At 42.5% G+C, this 21,626-nt stretch overlaps 1 protein-coding gene across 4 annotated transcripts in view; it reads left to right on the top strand.

Annotated features, from left to right (window-relative positions):
• LOC310836711 (ubiquitin carboxyl-terminal hydrolase 12-like) overlaps positions 1 to 12,978 on the top strand; it is a 52,607-nt gene extending 39,629 nt beyond the window's left edge. For 3 of the 4 annotated variants that reach the window (XM_083722439.1, XM_083722436.1, XM_083722438.1), the window contains 2 exons: positions 3,484 to 3,562; positions 10,617 to 12,978. In XM_083722439.1, the coding sequence (XP_083578565.1) occupies positions 3,484 to 3,562; positions 10,617 to 10,718 (181 nt within the window). In that variant the 3' untranslated portion in view covers positions 10,719 to 12,978. The remainder of the gene's footprint in view (positions 1 to 3,483; positions 3,563 to 10,616) is intronic. The other variant, XM_083722437.1, reaches the window with a different exon arrangement.
• The last annotated feature ends 8,648 nt before the right edge of the window (positions 12,979 to 21,626 follow it).

Below are 21,626 nucleotides of genomic sequence, written 5' to 3'. Positions count from 1 at the left end.
AGGTGCTGGACTGCATGAGTCTTTGGTCTGTTCAAGCTTTCTCTTACTTCAGGGGTGGGGAGAATGTGGCCCTCCATATGTTGCGGAACTACAGATTCAAGATAATTTGCCTGTGATAATTGGTTCCCTGATCATGTTGGCTGGGAGTTCTGGTCCAGCAATACCTGGAGGAACACAAGAGTGTCTTGCATGTTCTCTATTACAAGTCTTCTCTCAAAACATTTTAAAGGAAATCTTCCTACAGCTTTCACCTTTCTTCTCTTGTGCAAAGTAGTCCCCCTCTTGTTCATTCTGCTTCTGCTCTTTGGTACCTGTCTTCACCAGCTGATGGCACTTCCCATAGGATGGTCTACCCTCAGAATTATGGAGTCTGGTGGATTCCTGAATGCTCTGGGGGATTTCCCAGCTGACATGTTGAGACTCTCATCACACTGTGGAATGGTGATGTATGTGGAGCATCAGCATGATCTCTCCTGGGTGTACTCACCATTGCTGTGGAGCACATAGGTTGTCTTTGTACTCTAGTGACCTGCATGTCTGAGGATGAAGACCAGCTTGAAGAAGTGTGGTTGACCACCTACCCCCTTGACCATCTTGGCTTCTTAAAGTTGGCCATAGTAGATGGACTGGGTGGGTCAGTGCTTCATTTGAGGAGGGAGAGGTACCACCCACTCTGAACTTCCTTAGAACCTCCTTAGAACCTCCCTCTACCTGGAAGTGTTAAGCAACCATTAAAACGGTAAAGGACCCCTGACAGTTAAGTCCAGTTGCGTACTCTGGGGTTGTGGCGCTCATCTCGCTTTACTGGCTGAGGGAGCCAGCATTTGTCTGCAGACAGTTTTTCTGGGTCATGTGGCCAGCATGACTATGCCGCTTCTGGAAAAACCAGAACAGTGCATGGAAATGCTGTTTACCTTCCCGCTGGGGCGGTACTTGTTTACAAATATCACTTTTTGGGACAAGGGTACCTGAGAGGGTGGTGTTGGTCCAGCTTCAGGCATGCTTTGAGGAGACTGAATATCTGGATCCATTTCTGTCTTGCTCTGAAACTGCCTCAGTTGCCCTGTTTGGTGACATTGTTGATGGATTGGCTTAAAAAAGTGAGACTTGAGCACACTGTACTTCAATAGTTTTGCTCATATCTTCAGGGGCATTTCCACAAAGTAACTATGGGAAGCTACTGTTTGACACTGTGGGAGCTTTGCTGCGATATCTTGCAGGGTTCTTGCAGGGATATGTAGATGACACCCATCACTATCTGTCTCTCCCATCTGAGTCAGGAGAGGTGGCTGAGGTGCTATACTGGTGTTTGGAGGTACTGGTGGGTTGGATGTGGACCAAGAAATAGAAACTATCCTGAAAAGACAGAGATGTTATGTGTTCCAAGTTCTCAAGTCAAGGACGTGGGAAGATGGCATGCTCTTGACAGGGTTGCACTTCCGTGGAAGGAGCAGGTCTGTAGCTTGGGTGTACTGCTGGATTCAACATTATCACTTGAGGCTCAGATGGCCTCAGTGACTAGGAGTGTTTACTTCCAGCTGTGGCTGGTTTGCCAACTACAGCCCCTTCTAGACAGCGATGACTTAACCACTGTACTCCATGCTCTGGTAACTTCCAGATTGGATTATTCCAACATGCCCTTAAAGACAACTCAGAAACTTCATCTGGTTCACAATGCTCCAGCCAGATTACTGGCTGGGCTTCCCTATAGAACTCATATAGCCCCTGTTCTAACACAGCTGCATTGGCTGCAGGTTTATTTCTAGGCATAGTTCAATGGGCTCACACTAGTGTTTGAAATACTAATTGACTTAGGCACCAAATGACACCCTCCTTCCCTACAGACTCACTCCGGGCGTAAAATCAGCAGGATACTTGGTAGTTTGTCTTGGTAGTTCTACTGCCCTCAGAAGTTTGGGGTGGCGGTTGTATCCCTGCAGAGGGCATCACCTCTGGCAACCCCTAAGTTGTGGAATTTCAGATTTCAGGAAATGTGAAAGAGGCACCTCTTTGCTATGGCTTGAGAAGTATGTTTTCAGGGTGCACACTAATCCTGTGCTTGTAGTTTGTTTTAACTGTTTTAATACTGATTTTTAAAATTGTTGTCACCCACCCTGGGCCCTGCTAGTGAAGGGCAAGTAATAAATGTGGTTGTGATACTAGTAATAATAATAAGTCTGCATCTCAGAGGGTAGCTCACTAGGGAATAGCTGCTCATGACTGCAGGTGACAGATGACTGATAACTATTTTATATGTTACAGTAGCTTAATGTGTTCCATCTCATTTGTACAATCAAGGAAGAGTTCTCAAGTTGTTTTTAAAAAGCAAAAAACTATTGTTGGATTTCCCCCACTCCCTGCCGCCCCCTACAGTAATTTAAGACATTTGCTTGATGCGCGCACAAATTATACATGAATTAATGTTTTCGACTGATCATTTAGAAATGCTGAGTTATTTGTAGAAGCCAGGTGTAGGCTGCTCCCATCTTCTCTGAAAAGGAAATTGAAATAAAATCTATTATTGGAACAATGAAATTATTTAAAGCAGTATAGTTTGACCAAATGTTTTTAAAGGTTTATATTTTCATGGAGTCAGCGCCACCTGGTGAGAATTCATCAGCACCGAGTTAACAAGGATAGCCAATTAAAAATGGCAAAAGGGAGCATTACCTGCACATAGGAGGCTACCTTAGACATAGTCAGACCGTTGGTCAGTCTAGCTCAGTAGTGGCTGCACTATCTGGCAGTGGCTCAGGAGTTCCTCTCAGCCCTGCCTGGAGATGCTGGGGGTTGAGTCATGGGCCAGCAGCATCCAAAGTGTGCTGCTGTTGAGTCACACAGCCCTTTCCCAAATAACAGTAAATGCCAATGAGAAGGGTTGCAGCCTAACCTCTACCCTGACTAGTTTGCCATGCACATGATATGTTTTCGTTTGGAGGGCTGTTCAGTCTTGTGAACCGCCATCTGCTTGAAGTGGTAGAGCACAGACACAGATTCCCAGGTTGCTAAGAATTAGGCCTACATTGCTGTGTGGATCCTGTATTCGCACACACTTTTTAAAAAACCTGTAGGTTTCAGTGACAACCATTAATTTATGATATTAATATACCACCTGTCTGACTGGGTTGCCCTAGCCACTCTGGGCGACATCCAACAAATTAAAACATCACAGTAAAACATAAAACATTAAAAACTTCCCTATACAGGGCTGCCTTCAGATGTCTTCTAGAAGTTGTATAGTTGTTTATTTATTTGACATCTGATGGGAGGGCCTTCCACAGGGCGGGTGCCACTGCTGAGAAGGCCCTCTACCTGGTTCCCCATAACCTCACTTCTCACAGGGAGGGAACCGTCAGAAGGCCCTCAGAGCTGGTCCTCAGTGTCCAATGGAGGTGGAAATGTTCCTTCAGGACACTGAGGTATACACGGTTAAAGGTGTTCAGGGCTTTAAAGATCAGCACCAACATTTTCGTTTTGTTCCAGTGGTCCAAACCGTGGACATTACATCACCATTGTGAAGAGTCATGGTTTTTGGTTGCTGTTTGACGATGATATTGTAGAGGTAGGTCTATATATTATGCCAACTTCTCACACTCTGGTGATAACTCTCACGGTGTCTTGGATGTAAGTCATTGTCACAACACATTATTTAGGTGTTTAACCTTGACTGGTGAAAAGTGAGCTGCTTTTACCAGTCCCGTAAACACTTTTGGTGGTTGGTTATTTTGCTGTTGTTTTCTCATTCTTTGCCACTGATGTTCACAGAAGATTAAGGGTTCAAAGGGGGGGGGGGGAGAGAGTCTTAAGAGATCTGCCACCAGGTGCTTTTGCATAGCAACAAGTGCAGAAGTCCTGGATGGGCTTCATAAGTAAGCAAAGAGCAGGATGGGGAAGGGAAGGAGAAGGGAGGCAAAAATTAATAAAGTTCCATCTTGAAGGTTGGGGTTCAGTGCAGGTCCTGGAACAACTGAAGTCAACTGATATAGGTGCCCTGACTTGAAGGTGGTTGATATTGAAAAGTGATTAAATTATTACACTCTGTTGGTTGCCTTGTTAAAGGCAACAGCATAATTTCGTCTCTTCTAACCATGGTGTGCAAACCCACTTCAAAGCATGTGTTCAATCTCTCATTTACAAAGGAATTGTGACTTGCATTTAAAATGGTTTACATAGATGCACAGGTAGTGCAAAATCCCGGTTAAATATCCAGAATAAAAGAGGATGATCACCCTGGAGTGGGGGAAAGGGAGGGACTGCTTCGTTCCTGTCCAGTTCCAGATTTGCCAACCAGAGTACCCATGTTACATCTGCACTGGACAAAATTGATCCCATTTACTGTCCACTGTCTAGATCAGCGGTTCTCAACCTGTGGGTCCCCAGATGTTGTTGTACTACAACTCTCATCATCCCTGACGACTGGTCATGCTGGCTAGGAATGATGAGAGTTGTAGTCCAACAACATCTGGGGACCCACAGGTTGAGAAACACTGGTCTAGATCATGTTTTCTCTTCCCTGTTTGATTGGAGCAACATCTGTTGATGTCTAGACATAGCAGTCAATGGGTCAGAGTGCTGTCACTATTCACTGCTTTCCACCGGAGAGACAAGGGAGGCCATTTAGAAAAGACACTCTGAGTCAACACCGAACTTGTACTTCTAAGTTTCAAGGCTATGAAGATGTAACTTTTCCAAAAATACAGTATTGATCCTGCAGTATTCTTGATATTAGGGCAAGGAACATAAGGGTGTTGGTTGCCATGAGACTGATGTGTTTTCACTTCCAGAAGCCAATAGTTTCCCCAGCAGCGTCAAAGTGTTTATCAGATTGTGAAAAATAGCTGCGGAAACGGGAAGAAGTTGTTTTCATGCCCTGGCTATTTTTTCTTAAGAAATGTTGTTGAAAGGACTGACAATGAAAATTGGAACCCATTTCCTTTTCTGTTCTTAGTCTGAAAGATTTTTTCATGTGTGGAGAAAGTTCTGTTTGTTTAAAGGAAAAGATATTGCAACCAAGCTGTGTGGTTAATTAAGTGGCTTATTGTTGGGTGGGGAGGGGAGCCCTCCATAATTTAGCCACTGGTCAAGGTTATGAGACCCTCAGGTTTCTCCTATCAGTTCTTCATTTTTATTACAGAATTGGTAATCAGCTGGTTGGTTGATGGGTTGTAGAAAGGTCTTCTCCCAGGGACCACAGTGTATTCTAGATCTGATGCCTATAACCCCATAGAGACAGAGCTTAGCCTCCTTTCTTTTCTCTTATATGGGTCTGGCTCCATTATCGTTCCAGGACCGCATCTTCCACATCTTCCATCAAGCCATAAATACAGTGTGTACCCTTCCCTTTGCCGTGGCACCTGCCTACCTATCTTGGGTTCCGCATTGACATTTGTGGCATGGGTTGCTGCCAGTCTAGTGTCCTGGGGCTAGGTTGGTTTCTGAGGTTTCCACTGGGGTGAGTCATCAGATCACTCTGGAGGACAGCTGTTCTTGCTCTTTTTTCTTTTAGAAATGGAATTCTGTGTCTACAGGTATTCTTTGTCAGTGTTATAGTTTTTGTTAGGGTGTCGTTGGCAAGCCTTGGTGCTCTAGGGTCACCATCTGGATCCTGCTCCACATTGAAAGTGGCAAATGCCTGGATGGGTTGGAAGAATCCTCCCACCACTGCCTGTATGAGTCCTCAGAATCCCAGTTTCTTTCCCCAGATTTATGTGTCACCAAATCAGTAACTGCAGCTGCTGTTTTATTGATGGCTACATATCCATCCAGGATCTGAGTTGGTCTCTGCTGGATTGCATTGAAATAGCTTGTATCCAGCTCCCCCAGTATTACTATAGCTGGGCTCCTGAACCACTTTTCATAGGAATCCTTACCTTCGTATCAAACAGGTAGGGGTTCAATGGATCTCTTGAACCATTAGCCTCTGCTAGTGCATTTAAAGTCCCAGGAGACCTACCATGACTTTTCCACAGCCTCACTGCCCATGTGAGCCAGAAGACTGTTCATTTTGTCAGTGGCTCTATTTCCCTGGTTAGGGCCTGGATCTGAGTAGCTGTCATTGGCTTAATTCGAGTAATAACTTCTTGTTGCTGTATTATGAGCCCTGTGTTGGCTCATCTTTTCCCAGCTGCCTTTTCTGCTTTTCTTTGTGATGTTCTGTGAGTGCTCTCAATTTTTATTTAATCATCTTCTCCCTTTTTCTCCCTAGTAACTTGCCTCCCAGCACCTGCTAGTATCTCCTGACGTGACTTGTCTGATTCCTCCTGAATTTGTTGGATGGCTTATATCATATCCTCTGCTACCCAGTTGATTCTGTTAAATCAGACATTGGTATCAGTTGCCTGCCTTCCACCATTACTCAGGACATTGAGAGCCTGGTTATGCCTTCTGCTGTTTTTGTCCAGTTTTTGACTTGTTTTTGCTTTGGCTCAACAGGAGGTTGGCAAGGATCTGAATCACAGGTCTGCTCCTGTGGTGTAGTCATTGCAAGTCCCAAATGCCCATATCCCTTTTCACCTTCATATACAAACATTTCAAAGAATCATAGCAGTGTCACCTAGTACAACCCCTGCAATGCAGGAATCACAGCTACAGTATCCCTAGCAGAATGGCCATCCAACATTTATTTAAAAACCTCCATGGAAGGAGAACCCATCACCTTCCGAGGGAGTCTGAACAGCTCTTAATGTTAGAAAGTTCTTCATAAGGTTTAGTCAGAATCTCATTCCGTGTTAATTTTAATCTATTGGTTTGGGTCCTACCCTCTGGAGCAGCAGAAAACCAGCTCATTCCATCTTCCACATTACAACCCTTCAGATATTTGAAGACTGCTATCATACCCTCTCTCAATCTCCTCTCCTGCCGGCTAAACATACACAACTCCCTCAACCGTTCCTCATAAGGCTTGGTTTCCAGACCTTTTGTTATCTTGGTTGCCTCCTCTGCACACCTTCCAGCTTGTCAATATCCTCCTTATACGGTGGTGCCCAGAACTGGTTGGTGAGATCCGACTGTGCCTTTGGGTCCTAATATGTCTAATAAAGAATAGTGTTGGCTATGAGAAACAGTGCTCCCAAGTTTATTTAACACATCTTTTAAGAATATAAAACCTCAATATTGGTGGTACTTATTAATACAACATAGATTTGGACAGAAATGGAAACCCCAGTTTGGCAGCCATGGGGCTTGATGAAAAGATGGGGCCACCATCACATCCATAGGTCTGCCTCTTGTGCTAGGGCAGAAGGCAGGGAACGGGGCAGGCAGACAAAATGCTGTGAACCTGAAGCTGGCACGGTTTTTTAGTCCCAGATGAGTCTTGATTGTATCATGTGCTGCTCTGGGTCCTGTGCATCCCAGGCTAACTCAGGCCATTCACACACCTTGTTTCTGGGGTTTCCAGCCATCCATTTGCCCAATCCAGCCCACCCCAGTGCAAAAAAGGGGGGCTGTTGGATTGTATCCATCAAACCCAAAATCTACTTTTGCACTGTAGATCAATACTAACAGTTTTCTTTATATTTTTGGGTTTTTGCCAATAATTGCCAGTTTCTGAAGAACTGTGCTAGCTATGATAAATTAAATGTCTGCTTATTTTTTACCTATACATCCAAATGTTACCTTCCATTTGTATGGGCCTTATCAATGAAATGGATTTAGCACTGGTGATAAATCCTCCTGTGGCGAAGTCTCCTCCTCCAGACTCCCCTCTTCTACCGCCACAGGCAGCTGTCTCACCGGTTCCACAGAACCACACAAATCACTGGCCCTCCCCTTAGATTATACTTCCCACCTACCTCCTCTGCCCACACATGCCCCCACTCCTCGGGCTCCTGCCCATCGCTGACATGGATAATCTAAAGGAATGCATTTCCTTTAACATTTTCAAATATTTTTAAATTAAATTGTAATAACAAGCAGGTTACAGGAAAAAACATATGAAAGTAAAATCAGTTTTTTTGTTTGTTTTTTAAAAAAGAAAAGATAAGCTGTCACAATGCCAGTAAGTAACTACAGGGTAGAATTAATGCAATTTACTGTTGATAACACTGGGCAACAATTTTTTACTTTTTGAATGTTGTCTAGATTTCTACAACTGATTTAGGATATTTTTGCACTGCTGAATTTCTCTCCATCAGGTCAGGTTTTCTGTAAACTGAATGGTGGGCATTGATGAAGGTAAGTACACGTAAATTGCATGTTGCTTCACCATTTTTCAAACTTCAGGGCTTGAACTTCTGTTTCTTGGAACCCCTGGAATGCTCAGCGGCACGGAGGTCTCTCTTCAGAGTCCAACAGTAGTCAGCCATCATGACTGTGTCCCAGCGACCCTGATACCTGGTCTCCATCTCTTTCATGTCCTGATGGAATCTCTCCCCCTGCTCGTCACTCATTGAACCCAGGTTCTCAGGGAACCGGTCCATATGTGAAAATAGGTAGTGCATCTTGACGCTCATGTTGCAGCCCAGGTTTCTGAAAGCAGCCAGCATGTTGTTGACAAGTTCTGCGTAGTTTCTGGCCTTATTGTTGCCAAGAAAGTTCTTCACTACCAGAACAAATGCCTTCCACGCTTCCAGTTCCACTTCGTTCATTGAGTTTCCGAACTCTGGATCTCTGACGGATCTGAAGACTGTCAAAGATGCCAGCTTTCAACTTCTCCATGGTCAATCCTGGAAAAGCCTGGCACAAGTAAATGAAGCAGTCACCATCCTTGTCCAGAGCCTTGGTGAGCTGCTTGATTAAGCCGAGCTTGATGTGCAGCGGTGGGAAGAGTATTCTGTCTCTGTCCACCAGAAGGTCGTTGATGATGTTCCCTTCTTTGCAAGGCACCAATTCCTCCCGCACAGGCCAGTCCTTCTTCATGTAATGCTGAGCACGGTCCCTACTGTCCCACATGCACAGAAAACATGGGTACTTGATGAAGCCAGACTGTTGTCCCAACAAAAAGTTCACCATCTTCAGGTCAACACAAATAAACAACTTATGCTGATCATAACCAATTTTCTCCAGCATGTACTTCACCACTTCATAGTTCTCCTTCAGTGTACGCGAGTGAGCCAGGGGTATAGAGGCAAACTGGTTGCCGTTGTGTAGCAGAACACATTTCAGTGATCGCTTGCTGCTGTCAATGAACAGTTTCCAATCTTTGGGTTTGTACTGTGGCACTCCAAGCTTGAGCAGAAGCTGTGCAATATCTGCACAGTACACCAAGTCCTTCACTTCCGAGAAAAAACGGAGGTACTCTTGATGCCTGTTGCGGAAGAAGCTGATGCGAGCACTGTCAGAGAGGAGGTTTTTTCCCTTCAATCTGGATGCCAACAGTTCGGCAGAGTCCTTTGACAAGCTGAGGTCGTGAACTAGATCATTCAACTCCTTTTGGGAAAATGGATGTGGAGCATCATCTTCAAGAACCACTTCTTCATGTCCTTCAACACTGGAGGCATCTTCGTCACTAATGTCAGGAAGTTCTCCGAAGATAGGCACTGGAATTTCATCACAATAAGCTACAGGATGACGTGCTGATTGAAGATCAGGATACTTTGTGGGGCGACTGCCCCATTAACTTAGTTTTGATCCCCCAACTTTATGCTTTGCTGGACCGTTTTATGGAAGATTTCGAGGTTTTATGACTTCAAACTGATCCCTTTTCGACATAATCACCCAGAACTATCGGACCTGAATACTTCTTGTCATTAAAATAATCATTTCCAATCAAAACAATTATTTGACAAGGCTTTTTACCCCCACCAACTTCTTCTAAAATGCTCCACACAAGCGTACATGTGAACAAAATGTAAAAAAAGACATGTGGCCATAGCTCAAAAACTTGACCTGATTGAGCAAAACCAATGTGATTTTTGGATTCAGCGCATCAGATTCATCCTAAATCAGCTGAAAAAACGCAGACAACAATTTTGTTGTTGACCAGTGTAATAGACCATCTTAAGAGGGAAAGAATGCATGGTCTTTAATTACAAAGCGTTCCATAGCCTAAAGCAAAATACAGTGGTAACTTGGGTTACATATGCTTCAGGTTATAGACGCTTCAGGTTACAGACTCCGCTAACCCAGAAATAGTACCTTGGGTTAAGAACTTTGCTTCAGGATGAGAACAGAAATTGTGCGGCAGCAGCGGGAGGCCCCATTAGCTAAAGTGGTACCTCAGGTTAAGAATAGTTTCAGGTTAAGAACAGACCTCCGAAACGAATTAAGTTCTTAACGCGAGGTACCACTGTAGCTTTTCTAAGATGATTTTCTAAGTTTCTATAGAAATTGAAAGCTTTTATATTTTAAAATGAGCCCCCTTTTAAATTAAAGTCCTGCTTGATTAATCAGTGGTACCTTTTTAGGCTAGGAAATATTTGTTTTTGAACAATTTTTGTCCTTCTGTAGTATACTTAGAGGTAATGTGTGGCTAATAATCCAAATTAAATAGCTGGTTGCATAATCCAAGTGAATTTTCCAAGTCTTTTAATTCTGATGCAGTCTCTCTGTGACCACCACACCACCTCCCAGAAATATTTTGCTGAATTTAAAGGGGGGGGGGGACACTAAGTGAGATTCAGCAGGTAGTGATGTTATTTCCCCCTCCTTAATCTTCTTGTTGTCTTAAATTGCAGAAAATTGATGCTAAAGCAATTGAAGAATTCTATGGATTAACATCAGACGGTTCCAAAAACTCAGAATCTGCATATATCCTCTTCTATGAATCAAGGCACTAAGGCAGTGCACCCTGAAGCATCTTGCATGTTTTCAGAAAAGGAATCAAGCCCCTGCTCAGATAGGACATTGTAGCAATAGTAAAATCAATACCTCATCATTGCCATAGGACCACAGGACGTCACCAGGACATAAACTGGGACATTTTCTCAAGGACGACAGCTGCCATTAGCAAGAAGGCATCTTGCTTTGGATTTCTTTCTGGGCTATTTTATACTTGTTGTCTTCCCAAATCTGTGTTACCTCTATTTGAAATATGCCTGCTTGAACATTCAAGAACCAAGGAAATATTTTCTTGCTTTTCAGTAGTATTATACAGTTAGTTCATCATTCAGGGTTGATGGCCTGAGACTGTCCCTTGGTTTCTATTTCTCCTTTTTTTTCTGTATTCTAGCAGAATGATTTCAGTCTTCAGTGTCAGCTCAAGACCTGTTTTAGGGTGTGAGTTGCAGAAAGTTGCTGACTGCTGTTGGTGGGCCAAAACAGGATTGCTGCCAGATTAAATTGTATTGGAAATACAGTATCATGCCTTTAATTCTGTGTGTGGCAAGAGAAAAAGAAAAAGTTGTTCCTATAGTGTTGTGAATTTCCTCAAAGGGTAGCATTTTGATTTCAGACAACACTATTCTTCTTCTTCATTTATCCCCACTTTGTTCCCCCCCCCCAATCTTATTGAAATGTTATTTTTATGTGCTTTATAATGTATTCTCTACTCAAAGCCACAATATTGCAGAATCTAAGGGAGCAAAAAGTAGATGGAAGTCTTTGAGGACCTGTAAGATGAATTGATTGTATTTCTTGGAGCTCTTATATAAGCCAAAAGTGCCCTCTACTGAAAATAGATATATTTGTTGTTTGTTTCACCGTATAACAAACTCTACAGACACAAACAAAAAGGCAGTTTTTGGAATGAATCTACATTCTATAAATACCTATTAAGAGGCAACACTAATTCTGAGAATTAATGAACAAATCATCCTTGTTTTGCAAACAGCGGGAGTTTACGAAGAAATAACTGAGGTCAACATGTACCGATGCCTTGAGAAGTATCCAATTTAAGCTGTGGGCCATGTATAATTGCCCAGTTCTCGATTGGCTGCTGCTTCAACAGAAAAACAAGGCTGTCTCATGAAGACTGAATTTCACTTAGTGTCTGTTTACCAGATCTGCTGCCCCTGTTTATCCTGCCACCTGAATTGGTCACCACTGTGCCTCCTGGGTGGGGTGGTCCAGGATCCAGTGACCAGTTTTGGCTATGGGGAGTCTTTGTTGTGCCTAAATTGACATTCCCACCTGAAATGGCTTCCCAGCATGTTCAAGTGCAGGGGAGACACTTTGAGCAGTCCTCTAAAAACATCAGGATTGCCTCCATTGTAGCAATGGGAAACATGCGCAGCAGCTCCTTGTAAGCGTTAGAGCACATGGAACTCTGTACTGGGACACATGAGTGGAAGTGGAGATTCAGCCTTCCATTTGGTTGTAACATTAAAGCCGCCTCTGCTTGTCCCAAAGCAGCCCTCCGTATCATGCTCACTGTCAAGGAGGAGGAGATCTACTTAATTGCAATTCCATAACTTGTGCTCTGGTTCTCCCCCCCCCCCCCAAAAAAATCCCCCAACAACAACCATTATGTACAAACATCACGTCACATTCTCTTAATGTCTTCTTACGCTGTTGTCTCCCCGGCAGAATTCTGCTAGCAACAAATTCTGCAATTAAAAACGGACAAACTGTCAGGTTTCAGCATTCACACTTCAACCACTTCAGGGAGAAAACTGATGTTGCCTAATATATTAATGCCAAAATATGCAAAAGTAATCTTTTCTTCAGAGGTTGTCATCACTAATAAAATAAGTCTTTGACAACTGGCTCTTGATAATGCACTACAAGTGAATGTTCTCTTGGCTAGAAATCCACCCGTAAAGACCCAAAATGGGGCCGTTAAGCAAAGCCTGTCATCTTGTAGGTCTTCAGAGGAAGGTCACAGGTATGAAGGCACTCACTAAACAGCAAATGGCAGAGTAATGTAGGAGAACATAAGGCAGAACATAGGACCACCCACTTCTATTTTGTATAATTGGTGATAAACCTTTTACAAATAAAATGCCTTGTAAGAAATAGAAAATATTAAGAGATATAGATACTATAGATTAAAAGTGCACTTTTGCTACAGTTACTATTGTGAAGAGAATGGTTTGATGCTACTTCTGTATAATTAAATGACTGCCGAAATGTTTCCAATAAAAGATTGAGTATGGTGAAGGTGAAATGCCTCAAATGTATGTGCGTTGTTGCTGTTTTTAAATTGAATTTAAATGCTAGACTAGGGGATATGTTTATTCCATTTCTATCCTCTGAAAGGTGGTATGTGTGGTCTCCCTGTGCTGAGATAAAGTGACTCATGCCAGTTATATATTTTTATTTATTTATTTAGCACAATGTGTGTATTGCTTACCTGTAAATAAAACTTGTAAGTGGTTGACAAAACGGCAAAACAAAAGTATAGATTAAAATTAGCAAAGGTGAAAGCCGTTTTTTAAAATTAGAAATTAAAGCTCATGACAGCTTTTACGTGTCTGGGTAGGTTTGCCCAAACAGAGATTTTAGTATGTGCCAAAACAGATATAACAAAGGTGCCTGACTGATGCCAGTACAAGATATATGTTACAGTTCGGAATATCTGGAGTGTTCCATGCTGATTACCCTTGTTTTTTATATGGTATGTTGGTAATATAGCCATATTGCATATGAGAGAGCTAGAAGTAAGATTTGACATGGAAACTTCCTGGTTCACAGCTCAGCCTCTTAGAAGGCATGTTCAGGCCTGGCATTAGCACATAATACTTCAGTAGGCAAGTGTAAGGGCAACTTGTAGTGCCCACTGCACTGATGCCTGGATTTGGTTTCTCCCCTTGGGGAGGTCTAGCCTGAAATGGCTCTCCCCACCTTTGAAAGCCACCATGGGTTGTCAAACAAAAAACTTTACATTGACCATTTATTTCTCCAAAACTTCATGCTGAATGTTGAATAGCCTTGGTGAGCAACTGTCCTTGTGACAACAGTCTCATCTCTGTGTGTCTGTAATAAGAGTTTTATGTTCAACCCGTTTCTTTGCACATAACTTCTATTAAGAGCACGGGTTTTGATTAAATTAATGATTTCCACACCTTTTTTTCTAGAATAGAAAGCAGAACTTCACCCACATGTTTGGAAGCTAATGCTTCTCTGGGGAGAAAGCAACTTTGTCAACACAAATTACACTATCCATTAAAAAACCCACATTTGGTGGTGGTTTTCTACAAATTTTTGGGCAGTATCGGGCAGTTCCCACTAGTTCTAAATGTATTGTACTCTGGTTTCTTGGGATTGCCAAGTGTTTAAACAGAATGTGGAATTTTTCATCCCTTTTAAACAGACTGGGTGAAGTACAGTGTAGGGAGGTCCTGGACTTAGTAGCCTCTACTGTCGTAAGACATGCCATTAAGGTAAAACATGTCAAATCACATGGCAAGTTCATACAGGGTAGGTGGGGCTATGCACAAACCGAGTGGCAAATACATACAGATATGAGACTGCCTCAAATCAGGACAAATATGTACTGCCTAGTATTTCACTCTTAAGAGGCAATTTCTTATGAGGCAGAGAGCTGGGCCTGGATAGCATGGTTGAGTATTTTTTTTGTCTATGTGTCTCGTATCTCCTGGGATTGTGAGTTAAGAGGCTGCAGTCGCCAATGCCATAAGAATCATTTCTTCCAGTTCTGGTGGCATGCTGTCTGGGGGCAGTGATTAAACTCCTTAGAGCTGAAGCACAACAAACAGAAATTTGAGGTTTCTGTGCATTGCTGTTTGTTCTGATTCAGCTTTAAAGAGCAGGTTTTCACAGGGAGAGCTCCAGAGCAAAAGTGTGGGTGGGGGCATTTGAACACAGAGCTTTAAATTGCCTGAAAAGTGCAGAGGAGAGATAAGTGTGGATAAGCTCTTAGTCTTGCCTGTGTAGCAAGTGCTAGCTGCCCTGCTGCGTTGATGGTCCATGGTTCACAAATAAATACAGCTTTTAAAGTTTTCCTGGTTCCAGCTGCTTACTGGTAGTTGTGCAGACCCATTGCAAGGTCTTTTCACATAGTGAGTACCTTTCCCAAATCCATGAGGTACTTCATTCAGCACATAAACTATGGACCTCACTTGCACAGGAAGCAGTGTTGGCCATCAAGTTGGTTGTCTTTAAAAGAGGACTGGCCATATTCATGGAGAAGAGGGCTATTGAAGGCTACTAGCCATGATGACTATATCCCACCTCCACAATCAGAAGCATATAACCAAGACATTTGCCTGTATAGTATTGTTACATACTCCTTTGGAAAAAGCTGTTCAGACAGCTCAGCCTGTCAGCCCTTTCCTTGCATTCCATCAACAGTGTGCATATATAGGGGGGCCGTGCAGGGAAGGACACTGGTGTAGAATAGAATGCCCCTATTTTCATCTGAGGAAAGTTGGAGGGTATGACACGCTGCAAACATTTTTCTGTGCCTTTTTCCTTCCCCTTCAAAAAATCTAGTTCTGACCACTTGCCACAGACTCCAGTAATTCCAAAGGATAGGTTGCACTTTTGTCAAGCTCTGGAACAAGTTCAGTTTTGGTCTTGCTAAACTAGCTGCTGTGATGGGCTTTGTCTTCCTAAGACAACAAGGATACTATAGCAGAGCACATCCTCTTCTCGAATATCACAGTGCAAGTCTCCAGCAGGTTGCTATTCAAAACTGGCTTTTGGAATTGAATAACCAGTAGTGTGTTGAGTTTGTTCCTTCCTGCTTTTACTGTTGCAGATTTAGTTGTCATGCCTAATGCTTTTAAAGGTTGCAGTGAGCCACCTGGAGGGTGAGTTGCCTCTTACAGATTTGATTTTGTGGTGAGATTATCAAGGTATTCTAAATGAGTTATCTGTGCTCAGATTAATGTGTAGAGTACCTACTCAGAATGATAAAATCATTGCAAACAACTAGTGTGCAGTCTTAGCAGATGTAAGAAATAATTGGAAATCACCTATAACCTCTGCCCTCTAGATGTTACTGAAATCCTAACTCCCATCAGCCCCAGCCAGTATGGCAGTAGGTTGGGAATGATGGGAGCTGGAGTTGAACAACAGCTGGGGGACCACAAGCTCCCCATCTCTGAACCAGGGAAACATTATTGTATATACATCATCCAGCAGAAAAGAAAGTCAAGCACGTAATTAAATCATACAAAACAAAAGAAAGAACAGCAAACCAGCTAAGTGTTATGCTTTGGATTGAATATCTCCAGGCAACCACCATTAGGACTTCTTATGACCTTACTACTGTTTCATTGCCTTATGCACAATAATATCCAGCCCTGCAAATCTCTCACATTATCTGCCTATCATATTTGATATAATTTTCTGTCCAGGGGCACATACCGTATTTCAGAAGCAGCGATCTTGCATAAATCCAAAGTATCTCAAATAAGCAAGGAGTTGGCGCAGTATTTGACAAAATGCCTCTTTGAAGGAAGACAGTCAGATTAACCAGCAGCATATCAGAGACATCTAAAAGAGCCAATGCAGTGATGGAGCTCAGTTTGAAAAATAAAGCCTCCATTAAGGGAATAAAACCTTCACAAATCGGCCTATTACTGCAGTTGGAGAACATTCAAGATCAGGATTGCCATCTAAATATTAGGGCTACGGGGTACCTAAAGAAAATTGGGGAGTATAGCCTGCAAGTTGCTTCCATTGCCTGGATAAATCGGTTATTCCTTGAGATAAACCTCTAGCCTGAAGAAATAGAATGGCTACAGAGAGATCTTTGTCTTAAACCAAAGAAGGGTAAAAGTGCCAGAAACGTTGTAAAGCACTTGTTTAAAAATGACTTGATGCAAAGGTTTAGCATGTTTTGGATAAAATCAGTGCTATTTTTCTAGAAAAAGAGGTGCCACAACCCACTGTAAAGGTAAAGGGACCCCTGACCATTAGGTCCAGTCATGTCCGACACTGGGCTTGCGGCGCTCATCTCGCTTTATTGGCTGAGGGAGCCGGCGTACAGCTTCCGGGTCATGTGGCCAGCATGACTAAGCCGCTTCTGGCAAACCAGAGCAGCGCACGGAAATGCCGTTTACCTTCCCGCCAGAGTGGTACCTATTTATCTACTTGCACTTTGACATGCTTTCGAACTGCTAGGTTGGCAGGAGCTGGGACCGAGCAACAGGAGCTCACCCCGTCGCGGGGATTTGGACCACTGACCTTCTGATCAGCACCTGCATCCCTCTTAGAACTCATCATGAACATCTTGTTATCTTAAAAAGCAATGGTGCCCATCTGAGAGGTGCTAGAACTGAGTTCCGGCAAGTGCCGGCTGAAAAAAAGACCCTGAATAAAATAGGATATGAAGTATCATAAATAGCATTTTTCAAGACTTATGTCAGGAATGCTCCAATGGAGGTGTGATGGAGGGGTTGTAATCTGAATTCCAGATAAATTATGTTTAGAAACAAAAGATACTATAAAGGCTCTTCGTCTTCTACTCTTGTCCTGCACCTAGAAAGCATGGGTCTGGGTGGTTTTATAGCATTTTGCTACAACCCTCAGTGAGCTCCTTATTTAATTTAGAAGCTCAAGACTTAAGGGAGGAAAAATATGTAATACTTCTCATATATATATATATATATATATATATTGCATTTTCTATTTTACACAAACAAATGAATTAAAAACATAAACATATAATCGCTTCTGACTCCCCCCCTTGTGGATCTTAATGTAATGATTTCCCCCTCTGCATCTCTATTATAACTATTTTTATAAATCCTTTCTCAATCCATACTTCAATTTTTTACTACAACTTTTCTTTCAATCCTACCAATATATGTAGTTGTTTACAATAGCTTTTCAAATAAATTATAAACTTTCCCCATGCTTTATTAAAGACCTCCTCTTCCTGACTTCGATTTCTTCCTGTGAGTTTTGCTATCTCGGCATAGTTCATCAATTTTGTCTGCCACTCTTCTTTGGTCAGAGTTGTACCATCTTTCCATTTCTGGGCTAAGTCCGCACAGCCGTGGTCACATACAAAAATAGTTTCGTCTGGTCCTTCAGGATCTCTGGTCCTATAAAAGTGTATTGGCCCAAATATAAGCTACACTTTTTTTTCCAAATTCTGACTGTGAAAAGTTAAAGTGCGGCTTAAATTCACGACCTTACAAAAATTGGCTTTTACAATATCGCTGCTGAAACAGACATACAGTAAAATGGAACAAAAACTGTTTTATTGCCGATTTGCAAGCTTGAGTGCCTGCGGAATTGTAGCGATTGAATAGCAATTTGTGAATTTACTGATTGTACAGTAAATTTTGCGGGCTTGCAAGTTCAAAGGCTTAAATTGGCTCAGAGTTACAATTCTACTAACCTCAGCAATTTTCAGCCTGTAACCCAATTTTAAGGGTGCGGCTTATATTCAGATATTCTCTCCCCTCCCCCCCCTTGAATTTTAAAGGTGCAGCTTATATTCAGGCCAATACGGTATCTAAAAGAAAAGCTTCTGGTTTCTTAGGAAAAGTTCTTTTCAACATTTTTTTCCAGTTCATTATATATCATTTCCCAGAAGTCTTTTATCATCTTACATGACCACCACATATGGTAAAAAGTACCCTCTTTTTCTTTCATTTCCAGCACATTTTAGACTTTCATTTGTACATCTTAGCTAATTTGCTGGCGATGCATCATTTTCATATAATTCTCCTTCAGCGTATAACATGCTGTAAATTTTAATTTTGTTATCCATAGTCTCTCCCACATGGCTGATTCAGTGCTATAACCAAAATCCTTGGCCCAGTGGATCATAACCAATTTAACCTGTTTGTCTTTTGTTTGCCACTCTAATAAAAGTTTATACATTTTAGAAATTAATTTTATTTTATTTTCTAACAAATCCCTTTTGAACTGGGAGGTTTTATTTGAAAAACCCTTCTTTTCAACACTTCATTAAGTTGATAATATTCCCTTATATCTTCAAACCTCCTTAGTTTTAAATCCTGATATAAAAATATACAATACTTCACGGGAATGGTCTTGGGACAAAATCTCCCCCCCCCCCCTTTCTCTCCTCATTACAATTAGTAAAAATCCTCTAAAAACACTCAACTGATGTATCCACTTTTGCTAAAGACTCTCCTCCCTGAAAGAGAGGGGAGTGGTTGTGGGCGGGAGCCCGAGCACCGCCCAGCAGGGGGCGTTGCCCCCTGCCTCCAGCTCACCTGGCTGGCGCTCACGCCCCCCCGGTGGCCACCCAACCAGGTGCCGCGGTGGGGGCGTGTTCAGCAGCCTTTTGCTGCAACGCCAGCCTTTCCCTGGCCTCATTCCTCATTCCTTGCTATGGACCTTAGGTTGGTCGCCCTGGTTGCCCGGGGGCCTGGTAGGAGTTTTTCCATTTGGCAATAGGCTTTTTGGTTTTTTCGCCTACCTCGTAGCAATCGTCACAACTTTTGTGGTATTGGTGGGTAGGTTAGGCATTGGAATAATGTGTTGTGGTGTGTCGAAGTGCTAGGTGTGGCCATCGCCTATGCCTTCAATTTTTAGGGGTATTCCGTTAAAGGAATCTGGCGGTCGTGTATTCTGTCCAATGCCTGCTTGGCGGGAGGCCATGGCACGGCCCGCGGTGACAGCAGGGGTGAGCCTATAGTTGGATTAGCATCAACAGGTGATGAACCCCTGGTGAATAAACCCACTTGTTTCGATCCAATGCCTAAGCCAATACCTTTTCATTGCTGTAATCAATAAAGTTGTGGCCTTTTCTAGCCCATTAACCTTATATCACGTGTCCTTGTGTCTTCATTTCACTTCGCGGGGGTCGGGCCCTCGAACCACAAGTAGGGTTTCTAAAACAAATAACACAGCTTGGAGGAGGAACTGTGGGGACTAAGGATACCATTTGTTGGATCACTTGTGGGCCTGGGGTCTGGCTGCAATGCTGCCCACTAATGAGTGTGCACGGACATGGTGCCCCTGGGCCAAAGACTTCTGTATTAAAACCTTTCACGAGCCAGAATTGATTGCAAAATAAACTATAGCCCCAGACTCAAAAATTGCTCTTCTGTCCAAATTTGATGCAAACCCCCAATATCTCACCTGGTAAGACCATATTATTCATCTGATCAATGCAGCAAGATTAACCATTACCAAGTTTTGGTGATCCCTTGTTGCTAATTTACTTGTTTTGGTTTCAACAAATATAAGATATAATTTCAGTGGGAAATTGTACTGTCAGATGGAGAGAATAGAGACATAATTAGAAGTCAGGCAAATTTTCTGCTGCTTGGTTTAATTTTATTCAATATGCTGCTACAAAAGAACAAGGCTGCAGAGCTCCAGCATATCAATGGTTTGTATTTTATTTTAACAAGTTTGCATTGTACTTTATTTAATTAAATGCATATATAAAAGAATGAATGAGAGTTTAAACTGGGGTGCACCACTTCACCACTCCCACTTGCACCAGGTGTGCCCATTTCACTCCCAACCTTCCATTGTTAAGTGACAGGGTCTGAAAGAGGCTTGTAAGCACATTTGGCTTACAAGCCTTCCTCATGAACAGTAACCCCGATAATGCAGAATTATTTATTGTAAGGTTACCAGATGTCCCCATTTCCCGGGGACAGCCCCCCGGATTCAGTCCCCATGCAAAATCCATTGAAGCTGAAAAGTGTCCCTGGATTCATTGAAAAAAATCTTGCAACCTTACTTGGGGGGGGGGGGCACCTTGTAAGTGGATTCATCTAAAGGTACTTACAAGGCCTCTTCATTCCCACTTCCTAAAATGAAGGATGGGATAAGTATGTCTAGACACCTCCCTCACCAGCTTGAGCTCTCATAAGTTCTTTTGAATGCACAAATAAGGCTCAGTTTACTTGAACAGCCTGCTGTCTTATGAGTGTACTCAGTTGTTAAGACACACCTCTTGAAAGCCTGCTCCAGATCCTGCAGTGAGACAAATGATGACTGAAGGCAGAGCTTCTTAACTTGTGTTACCCATCTCTTTGTATTCCCTCTCTTGAGTAGTGCTATTGGCACCATCCTTTTTTTGCTTTGGGCAACATGGAAAGCTGTTTAATTATGCAGGTCTTTTAATTGTCTGAGGTGTTAGGTTGATCTAGTGGGATTGTAAACTAGAGGAAGAGTGTTTCATACTACGTGAAGGTGAGACTTGGTGCTCCAAAGGAGCAGTCCTTCCAGCTGCTAGGTAAGGCTCCCCAATCTGGTTTCTATTGGCTTTTTGTCCAGCACACCACGTAAAACCAATTTCCACCTTCACTGATATAAGATCTGCCTAGTTTCTCCTGGTTCCCATGTATTTTGCCAAGAAATGGAGCTGGATCTAGGTCACAAATAGGTACTGGCAAATCTGTCAATTTTGGCTTCTCTCAGTTTCTACTTCTTCCAAACTTTAGTTCAGTTCTCCAGATTTTCACACCACTTTGGGGCTGTTGTTGTTTAAGTGAGTCCTCATGAAAATTCATCAACATTTATGCCTGAATTTATTTCAATATACACATTTTCTTATATGCATCTTTGTCTAACAAGCACATGTTTGAATCTTCAGTGATATGTGCATTCTTATGAGCACTTTACCCTATACATATTTTTTTGTACACATTATTTGGCTGTAGAACCACACTGCAAAAATCAAGAAATTTAAATTTTGAAAGATGGCTGCATTTTGGTTCGCATAATGCTTCAGAAAGCACAATTCAGGTAACTTTGCCTTCAAATGTAAACTGAACTGGTTTTTCCCCACAGCCTAGTAACATCTTTTCAAAGATGGGGAATCAGCCACTATTATGCTTCTTGTTCCCAACAGGCCTTGTTGCAACCTAATACCCGCATTGCCTAATTTGAATGTT

This window comes from Podarcis gaigeae (genome assembly GCF_964106915.1).
Source record: "Podarcis gaigeae genome assembly, chromosome: Z".
Taxonomy (NCBI): domain Eukaryota; kingdom Metazoa; phylum Chordata; class Lepidosauria; order Squamata; family Lacertidae; genus Podarcis; species Podarcis gaigeae.
The sequence above is the reverse complement of the archived record's forward strand: the minus strand, read 5'-3'. Positions and strand labels throughout refer to the sequence as shown.